At 44.8% G+C, this 10,554-nt stretch overlaps 1 protein-coding gene across 1 annotated transcript; it reads left to right on the top strand.

Annotated features, from left to right (window-relative positions):
* The first annotated feature begins 375 nt into the window (after nt 1–375).
* Nucleotides 376–4,398, top strand: FAM71B (family with sequence similarity 71 member B). Its single transcript, XM_023218790.2, has 2 exons — nt 376–1,080; nt 3,071–4,398. The coding sequence occupies exons 1-2, from the start codon at nt 463–465 to the stop codon at nt 4,280–4,282; spliced, it is 1,830 nt and encodes a 609-aa protein (XP_023074558.1). The 5' UTR covers nt 376–462; the 3' UTR covers nt 4,283–4,398.
* The last annotated feature ends 6,156 nt before the right edge of the window (nt 4,399–10,554 follow it).

The following is a 10,554-nucleotide window of genomic DNA, read 5'->3' on the forward strand; positions in this document are numbered from 1 at the left end:
ACACCTTACATGCCCAGGATTTTATCCCCAGGAAGCAATTCAGCTGAAGCAAAAATATTTTTGCAAGAAGATGATCCTTGAAGGGGTATCTATAACAACAGCAAAACTGGAAAGAACCCAGATATTTATAAAAGCAGAATGACTTCATAAATTATGCGTCCCAGCATTTAGTTTGAAAAAAATACCCAGCCTACCCACACCGACACCCCAGCAAGTTCAGCCTCACCCCTGTGGAGGTGTTGATTTGTTTTGCGGGGGAGGCTGGTGACCCTGACTCGAAGGGATAGTTGCATGGAGGCTAGGACAAAGGGGTGTGAGATGAGTACAGGTCACAAAGGACTGCAGAGGATAAATGTGGTGGTGCCAGGAGATTCAGGCAGAAGCCCTGTAGGGAGATGGGCAGTTACCTTCTCTCCCTCTCTCTCTCGGGGACTCTATTTGTGGCTGGTGGAGTTGTCTTAAATGAAGAGAACCGTGAGCAATGAATCTTGTTTACCTTATTACACAGCCCGCAGCTACTATTCAATGAGTGCGTTCAAAACCTCCATGGGGGACCTGCAGCGACAATTGTACAAGAGAGGAGAGTACGACATTTTCAAGTATGCACCAATGTTCGAGAGTAATTTTATTCAGATAAACAAAAAGGGAGAAGTGATTGATGTACACAACCGTGTCCGAATGGTGACAGTGGGCATCGTCTGCACCAGCCCCATCCTCCCACTTCCTGACGTCATGGTGCTGGCCCGACCAACTAAAATCTGTGAAGAGCATGTCAGACAGGGCTGGTTTGCCAAGGGGAGAGGTCGCAGGCCCGTCAAGAATCTAGAGCTCACGAGACTGCTTCCCTTGAAGTTTGTGAAGATCTCCATCCATGATCGTGAGAAACAGCAGCTGCGCCTGAAACTCGCCACTGGCCGTACTTTTTATCTGCAGCTGTGTCCCTCTTCTGACACACGGGAAGATCTCTTTTGCTATTGGGAAAAACTTGTCTATCTCCTGAGGCCACCAGTAGAGAGTTACTGCAGTACCCCAACACTTCTAACTGGGGACACAGCACCCGAAGACAACAAAAGCCTATTGGTAAGCCTCTCTAAGGCTCGAGAACAAGGGGCAGGGTTCTTTGGGGGAGCAGTTTGAAGCCAGTCCTACAAAGCCTTTGGTGCTTTCTGAGGCCCACCTGGAAAAAGTATTGCATTTGCAAGGGCTCAGGACCAAATGAGCCACTACTAGGGGACTTACCACGCTGGGAGGTGGGAGGGCTTGTTCAAAGTGTCCCATAAGGCTGAATTTCAGAGACCTTAGGTATCAGCTACTCCGGTCTTACATCCAGGGTTGAAATCCTTTCTACACCATCCTGAATGTCAGTCTTTTCTTGAACACTTATTACCCAAACCCAGGTGGTCTGATTTGCTGTGGAACTTTTCTTTATTTGTATAAATTTAAGGGGTGCAAGTGTAGTATTTTTTTTTTCGTGGATATCTTGTATACTGGTAAAGTCTGGGCTTTTAGTGTAACCATCATCTGAATAATATACATTGTACCCACTAAGTAATTTCTCATCCCTCACCCCTCCCACCCTTCTGATTCTCCAACATGCAATTGGAGACTGTACAGTTTTTTGTGCATTTTTTTTTTTTTTGAGGCAGAGTTTTGCTCTTATTTCCCAGGCTGGAGTGCAATGGCATGAGCTTGGCTCAATGCAACCTCCGCCTCCTGGGTTCAAGAGATTCTCCTGCCTCAGCCTCTGAGTCTCTGAGTAGCTGGGATTACAGGCACCTGCCACCATGTCCAACTAATTTTTGTATTTATTTATTTTATTTTATTTTATTTTTATTTTTTAGTAGCGATAAGGTTTCACCATGTTAGCCAGGCTGGTCTTGAACTCCTGACCTCAGGTGATCCACCTGCCTCAGCCTCCCAAAGTGCTGTGCAATATTTTTAACAATGAAGAAGTCTTTCTTCCATTTGAGTCACAGTCTGTCTCCCTGTGACTACCAGGCACTGATTTCTGTGTCAGTCAGCACACCCTGCGTGTGTGTATGCACATGCACAATCTTAGTAGCCACCAAAATGTAAAGTGAGTGTATCCCTTGACTGTGCAGTCCCACTTCTGGAAATCTGTCCTGCAGAATATGTAAAAATAAGTGTATAAAATACAGTGTCCAAGGATGAGGAATTGTATCAGTACTTTCTCTGGTACTGGAATTGCTCAACCAAAATTGAGTGACCATTGAAGGGGTGGTGTAGATGGAACCTGGCAACAAATGAGAGCAAGACTTAGGCTTAGGCCGGGTGCAGTGGCTCATGCCTATAATCCCAGCACTTTGAGAGGCCGAGGAAGGCGGATCACCAGAGTTCAGGAGGTTGAGACCAGCCTGGTCAACATGGTGAAATCTCATCTCTACTAAATATACAAAAAAATTAGCCAGGCATGGTGTTGGGCGCCTGTTGTCCTAGCTACTCAAGAGGCAAAGGCAGGAGAATCCCTTGAACCTGGGAGGCGGAGGTTGCAGTGAGCCGAGATCGCGCCACTGCTCTCCAGCCTGGGCGACAGAGTCTCAAAAAAAAAAAAAAAAAAAAAAAAAAAAAAACAACTTAGACTTGATGATTTTAGAGATTCTCCTCCTTCTCCTTCTCCTTCTCCTTCTTCTTTTCTTTTTCTAAACAGTGTCTCACTCTGTTGCCTAGGCTGGAGTGCAGTAGAGTGGCATGATCTTGGCTCACTGCAGCCTCTGCCTTCTGAGTTCAAGCGATACTCTTACCCCAGCCTACTGAGTAGCTGGGATTACAGGCACGTGCCACCCTGTCCAGCTAATTTTTTGTATTTTTAGTAGAGTTGGGGTTTTGCTATGTTGGCAAGGCTGGCCTCAAGCGATCCTGGCCTCAAGCGATCTGCCTGCCTCGGCCTCCCAAAGTGTTGGGATTACAGGCGTGAGCCACCATGTGCAACCTAGGTTCTTCTAATTATGAGTCTTTGAATTGTTCAGCTCCAGGATAAGAGAGGAGCAGAAAGTTCCGATCTCCCTTTCAGTCATCTCTATCTTATCTGTTTCTCTTCCCCTTGGTACAGGCTGCAGAGCTCCCCAGAGAAGGGGATCAGAGTGAGACTGGGCTCCACAAGACTTGTGATGTATCTGCAGCCACCTCTTCTGCTTATGCTGGGGGAGAGGGAATCCAACATGCCTCCCACAGAACGGCTAGTGCAGCTTCTCTATCCCGGAGCACTCCAGGGACTGCTAAAGGAGCAGCAGCAAGGACAGCAGGTGGCATAGCAGTCGCAGGAACAGCAACAGGCCCTAGAACAGATGTGGCAATAGCAGGGGCAGCAACAAGTCCTGCAACAGGCGCTATGAGCATAGCAGCAAACAAATCTGCAGGCCCAGGCCAGGTGACCACAGCGCTGGCGGGAGCAGCCATCAAAAATCCAGGAGAAAACGAATCCAGCAAGTCCGTGGCAGGTGCTGCCAACATATCCTCAGATGGTATTAGCTTGGCCTTGGTGGGTGCTGCAAGCACCTCCTCGGCAGGTACTTCCACCTCGATGGCGGGGACCGCCAGTCTCTCCCAAGACAGCAGCTTGAGTGCGGCGTTTGCAGGCAGTATGACGACCCGCAAGTGTGCAGCAGAAAGAACTGAAGGGCCAGCCGTGGAGGCCCTCATCTCCACCTTGCAGACCGAAGGCTACATGAGTGAGCGAGATGGAAGCCAGAAAGTTTCCCCGCCCAGTGCTGAAGCCTGGAATGAAAAAAAGGAAAGAAGAGAAAAGAAGGACAGACATCCCAGTAGGAAAAGTTCTCATCACCGCAAGGCAAGTGAAAGTCACCGCAGGACAGCTGGGGACAAGAATCAGAAACCGTCCTCCCGCTGGTCCGTATCTGGCCATAAAAACATGAGAGATGACAAAAAAGAAAAAGGGCACAGCAATGTGAGGGGCAAGCGACATGGCTCCTCTCGCAAGAGCTCCACCCACAGCTCCACCAAAAAGGAGTCGAGAACAACTCACGAACTGGGGAAGAACCGATCTGCATCTAGCACAGGACCTTTACGTAAGAAAGCCGGTAAGATCAGCTCGTTTTTAAGGAGCCTCAGGGCCACTGCTGGTTCAAAAGCAAGGGTCACATCACACGACAGAGAGGTAGATATTGTGGCTAAGATGGTGGAGAAGCAAAACATAGAGGCCAAAGTGGAGAAAGCCCAGGGTGGCCAGGAGCTGGAGATGATCAGCGGCACTGTGACATCCGAGACCACGGAGACGATCATCTTCGAAACCAAATCCATTTAAAGAGGAGCCAGGGCTACAACTGCCCAGGGATCTGGGAAGTATCCCTAGAGGAGCCCATCCCAGCTTTCTTTACTGTAGCTCAAATAATAAAGGAAATCATACAACTCCAAAAGAAATACAATCTCCTGTTTGAATTTTTCTGCCCATAGCCTGGTGGTGACCTCACAGTGGCTTCTGTGATGGTGGCTACGCTACAGCCGGAGACCCCAGCCTCCAGGCAGCTAGAGCCCTACCACTCACCCAGGCCCAGCAGAGCCAATGTGAGTGTTCTGCTTTGCCTCAATCCCTTTCTTCTGTTGCTTCCCAGAGATTGTCAAAGCCACAGGCGAAGAGCTGGGATGCACCACTGCCACCATGTCCCCACACCCATTCTCCTCTTTTCTCTGAATGTCTCTGAACATGGACATTCAGTTCAGTCCTTAGTCTAAGCAGAGACAGGATTCACTTCCCCTCAGGGGATATGCAGGGTAGGAAGGAGCAGTGCAGCAGTATTTGTAGGCAATTAGAATAGGAAATCTACTCATCTAGATCAGGAATTGGCAAAGTATGTTCTGAGGTCTAAATCTTGCCAGCGGTCTGGATTGGTAAATAAAGTTTTATTGGAACATAGTCACAGCCATTCCTTTGCATATTGTCTATGGCTGCTTTCACACTAAAAATGACAGCTCTGAGTAGTTGTAATGGAGACCATATGGCCCGCAGAATCTAAAATATTATCTGGGCCTTTAAGAAAATGTGTGCTGGGGCCGGGCGCGGTGGCTCAAGCCTGTAATCCCAGCACTTTGGGAGGCCGAGACGGGCGGATCACGAGGTCAGGAGATCGAGACCATCCTGGCTAACACGGTGAAACCCCGTCTCTAATAAAGAACACAAAAAACTAGCCGGGCAAGGTGGCGGGCACCTGTAGTCCCAGCTACTCGGGAGGCTGAGACAGGAGAATGGCGGGAACCCAGGAGGCGGAGCTTGCAGTGAGCTGAGATCCAGCCACTGCACTCCAGCCTGGGCAACAGAGCAAGACTCCGTCTCAAAAAAAAAAAAAAGAAAAAGAAAATGTGTGCTGACTCTTGATCAAATCTTAACAAGTCTTCCTCCAACGTGTAAACAGTGGATAAATTCTCACATATGCTTACCAGTAGACAACTAGGAGAATGTTTACAGTAAAACAAGTTGTAATAGCAAACCCCTGGAAATTGCCCAAAATGTTCCTCAAACAGGAGAGTTAATAAATTGTGGAATGGACTACAGTGCATAATCTACAATAGTGAAAATGAATGGCAGCTCTACATATTAGCATGAATAAATCTTTATTTTTTATCTTTTTGAGATAGAGTCTGGGTTTGTCACCCAGGCTGGAGTGCAGTGGGATAATCTTGGTTTACTGCAACCTTGGCCACCCAGGCTCCAGCAATTCTCATGCCTCAGCCTCCTGAGTAGCTGGGATTATAGGCATGCACCACCATGCCCAGCTACAGTTTTTGTATTTTTACTAGAGGCAAGGTTTTGCCATGTTGGCCAGGCTGGTCTTGAATTCCTGACCTCAAGCAATCTGCCCTCCTAGGCCTCCCAAAGTGCTGGGATCACAGGCGTGAGCCACCGTGCCCAGCTAGCATGGATAAATCTTACATAATGTGGGATACTAAAAGCAAATCACAAAAATATATATGATATAGTTCAATTTGTAGAAGAGCTCAAAAATAAGATTCAACAATGGGATATATATTTGCTAAACGTATAGAGAAAAACAAGCAAATGATAATCACAAAATTAAGGATAGTGACTATCTACAGGGTAAAGGGAGAGATGCCTGATCTGGGAGGCACACACAAGGAGTTTCAACAGAATAGTGATTATTCTATTTCTTGAAGAAGACAGTGTATTCACGGGGTGTTGTTATTGTATCTTTAACATCTCTGAAATCAGGATTGTTTTTAAATCACTGTCAGCAAAGTGTCAACTGCATATCACTATCACTACCTTAGAAATGCCCTAATCAATTTATTTCATCAATGTTTTCCTTTTTACACATACACATGAGAGATTTATGACAGAATATCTAAGTCTGAAAGATATCTTTCAATAAGTATGAAATAAAAATTCTAAGTGACATAAAAAGTATTCAGAATACAGAACCATGGAAAAATGTTTAAATCTATTAAGAAAAAAATAGTCCAAAACGCTGTGTACCAACTTGATGTAAATTGTGTGTTTGTGTGCAAGTTAATTCCCAGAATAAAAAAATCACACTACATTAGACATGGGATTATAAATTTTTAAAACCTTTATTGTAAAAATATTGTCTTTCCATTTTTAAAAAACCTGTAAAATGAGTCAATGAAAAACATTAAATTCTTACCACCAGATAATAAAAGTTGGATTTGAGAAAAATGATTCTGGGAGCCATGTAAGTCCAGGAGGGGAGCACCTGCCCAGCCTTGCAAGTCTTTGCTCATTCTCTGCAGCAGCAGTACCTTGGGAGGACAGAAGTTGGGTTTCCAGCAAAACTTAGGAACCTTTTCTGAACACCAAATATGTGTAGTCGAGATGGAGGAGGTGAGAAGCGACATATTCTGGGAGGAGGGGTGGTTTGTCAGTATCAGGGGAATCCCTTCTCAGTTGCTCTAGTGGGCGGCTGGAAGATCTCACCTTGTGATTTTTGATAAATACCATAGGGGCTGAGATTAAGATGTTCTGGGAGTTGACTCTTGAAACAGTGGGTACAGGTAGTAGGTCAGAGAGAGAGGCACACACTCAAAAGTCTGAGAGGGCCTTTGGGAAAACCACCCGAGCGTGTGAAAGGTTGGCGGGTGGGGTAGAGGAGAGAGATAAAAGGAAACTCATTTCAAAGCCTTTAGTCTGGAGTTCCAGATTTATAGCTACGCCAGAGTCTGAATTATCCTAGCTACAAACGGCTTAATTTCATAATTGTGTAGACTATGGTTTTATCTTTTGCTTTTCTTTTTTTTTTTTTTTTGAGACAGAGTCTCACTCTGTCGCCCAGGCTGGAGTGCAGTGGCCAGATCTCAGCTCACTGCAAGTTCCGCCTCCTGGGTTTATGCCATTCTCCTGCCTCAGCCTCCTGAGTAGCTGGGACTACAGGCGCCCGCCACCTCGCCCGGCTAGTTTTCTGTATTTTTTTAGTAGAGACGGGGTTTCACCGTGTTAGCCAGGATGGTCTCTATCTCCTGACCTTGTGATCCGCCCGTCTTGGCCTCCCAAAGTGCTGGGATTACAGGCTTGAGCCACTGCACCCGGCCTTGCCTTTCTTCTAGTCTTGTTTTATGCACCCTCCCCTGCCTGAAGGGTTTCTTCAGCATGAATATAGTTTATCCACCCAAACGCAATTTAAGTAAACTAGAGATGGGGACTTGCCCACCACAACGTGCTGTACCATGCACTTTCTCTGCATTTCCTTTTCTATCTTGATACTTCATCAGAGATAGATGCATAAATACCTACATATTTCAAAGCAACAGGCCTCTTCCTCAGAGGGAGTTATCAATTGGGGCATCAAGTCAATATTCCTATCAGATAAAAGCCAATACTTTTAACAGCAATATTCGTCACCATGGTAACAATTCTGCTGCTGCAAGTGCAATGAGACAGTGGATGGTTGATTACTAACCAATGCTCCAAACTTAAAGTCTGGCATCACACACATAAGTACAAAGATGACAAAGCGATATTTTGCCAAAAGCAGTATAAGATCACTCATGCAGTTGTCATGTTAGGGTGGAGTCTTTCAAGCAGAGGAAACCGGTCTATGGTGAGAAGAAGCAAGGTGCCTCAAAATGTTGAAGGCAGACCATCATGGCTGGCAGGGCAAGAATGGAAGGCGAGATGCTAGAGGGAGCAGCAGGAGACAGACTGTGCAAGGCTTTGAGGTTCGTGTATGCAACTTTAACTTCTGTCCTTAGTAATAAGAAGCCACTGAAACATTTTAAGTTGAGGAGTGACTTGATCACATTTGCACTTTGTAAATGTCGCTCTAGTTGCTGTGAGAAAAAATATTTGGGAAGGTAGTTGTTAATATGTGACCGTATGTAATTTCTGCCTGTTGCTGCAGGATCTATAAAATGAGATTAGAGCAGATGTTTTGAAAGACACGCTCCCATTAGAAATATCCATGTGATGGCTGGGCTCTGTGTCTCATGCCTGTAATCCCAGCACTTTGGGAGGCTGAGGCTGGCGGATCACCTGAGGTAAGGAGTTCGAGACCAGCCTGGCCAACATGGTGAAACACTGTCTCTACTAACAATACAAAAATTAGCCAGGCATGGTGGTGTGTGTCTGTAATCCCAGCTACTCAGGAAGCTGAGGCAGGAGAATCCCTTGAACCTGGGAGGCGGAGGTTGCTGTGAGCCAAGATCTGCCATTGCACTCCAACCTGGGTGACAGAGTGATACTCTGTCTCAAAGAGAGAAAAAAAAAAGAAATATTCATGTGGGGTATATGTGGTGATGCACTATCCAGACCCTCCTTCAGTGAAGGACTTGTGTCCTCAGTTGCTGAGAGTGCTGCCCACAGACAACTTTCAGCTGGCAGTGAGTTTGGAAATTGTGCCAGTTGCAGAGATCTCTTTCACCCAATGTGATGCTGTTTCCAGAGCCCACATCAAGAACTGTGTGATGTAGAGTATGAAGGTCTGGCTGTCAGCCCAACACAGACCAAGTCTGAAGGGCTATTCTAGTTCCAGAGCTTCCTGAGGGGCCTGCATCAAAATTCACCTTCCTTCCCTGTGTACTCCTGCTTCCACCCTTTTCCCTTCCACAGATGCTGGTCCTAAGGGCGCTCCTTAATAAACATCCTTCCCACAAAACTCTGTCTCAAAATCTGCTTCACAGAGAACACAACTTGCAACATTATGTCAGTGTAATGAATTGGGGTCACCTCTTTGTGACTTCACTAACGTTTATGAAAAGTGTTGATGATAGCCAGGAAGGATATAATGTAGCATATACAATTTTGAATTTAAATAATTTTAAAACTAAGTATATTTGCTTACTGCCAGATTAATGGGTCTATTTTAGAAAATTCAAAACATGTAGAGATAAAAAAGGAAACAAGTATTTTATTGATTACTTTGGTAATTCACTTCTTACTGCTTCCAGAGAGATGGAGTAGATGTGTTTTTCTCTGTTCTTCCTGATCAGTACAACTAAAGATCTTGAACATTACACATAAAACAAACAGCAGAAGACTTGAAAAGTGGAAAGAAAGCTAGGAACTTCAGGAACTGAGGAACAACATTTGGTTATTTCCCTGGGTTTTTTTGTTTGGTTGGTTAATTTTTGCCTCATATATTCCAGAACCTGGAGGTGAAGAAGCTGGAACCACCTACGCCAAAATAATCCCAACAAAAATATGACCAGGAGAAAATAAATAAATAAATAAATAAATAAATAAATAAATAAAAGACCAGGAAAGGGGCAGCCAAGGAAAGCAGAAAACTTTTACACAATTACAAGTCTACCAGCGAAACATCACAGAAAAAAAAAAAAGAAAAAGAAAAAGAAAATAAACCTGTGGCCCCACCCTCACCCATGACAGCAAAGGCCGAGTGGAGCTGAGATTAACATCTAACATCCTCATGAGGCTGTAATGAGGCCTCCTATATCCCAAGTGTGTGGTATCAGAGAATGCCAAGGAAAGAGCTTGGACTTTGACTTTCACTCCTGATAGCTGGTGATGAAGGTCTTCCCTCCTCTTCCCTATGCTAGTGGTGTCCATGTGGGGAGCTGGAACTCCCACCCTTGCCCAGTAGTAATGGAAAGTCCACCCTGTGGGCCAAGTAGGGAACCTGAACTGCTATAGAAGTAACAAAGTGACGCCCCCTCCCCATCTCCTACTGGAATAGATTAGAAGAAGTCCGTTAAAAGTAAGTTTAAATAAGATTCAGAGTCTTCTAATGAATAAATGTCCAGACTTAAACCAAAAATCACTAGTCATACCAAGAAATAGGAAAATTCAAAATGGAATGAAAAGAGACAACCTATAGGAAACAACATCAAAATGACAGAGATGTTAAGTTAATATCATAAAAACTTGAAGGCATCCATGAAAAGGGAGTTAGGAATGTTCTGGGAACAAATGAAAGAAATAGAAATGCTCAGCAAAGAATAAAAAACCTTCAACAAAGAAAAAGATGAAAAAGTAGAACCAAATGAAAATTTTAGAACTACAACTATAATAGCTGAAGAAAAAAAAAAAGAAAATAGTTGAAGAAAAAAACTATAATAGCTGAAGAAAAAAGAAAAATAGCTGAAGAAAAATTT

The sequence above is a fragment of the Piliocolobus tephrosceles genome, chromosome 4 (assembly GCF_002776525.5).
Source record: "Piliocolobus tephrosceles isolate RC106 chromosome 4, ASM277652v3, whole genome shotgun sequence".
Classification (NCBI taxonomy): domain Eukaryota; kingdom Metazoa; phylum Chordata; class Mammalia; order Primates; family Cercopithecidae; genus Piliocolobus; species Piliocolobus tephrosceles.

Coding starts and splice junctions, on each gene's coding strand:
- FAM71B (XM_023218790.2), top strand. CDS start 463: ATGAAGAGAACCGTGAGCAATGAATCTTGTTTACCTTATTACACAGCC. Junction 1,081..3,070: donor AAGACAACAAAAGCCTATTG/GTAAGCCTCTCT, acceptor CCCTTGGTACAG/GCTGCAGAGCTCCCCAGAGA.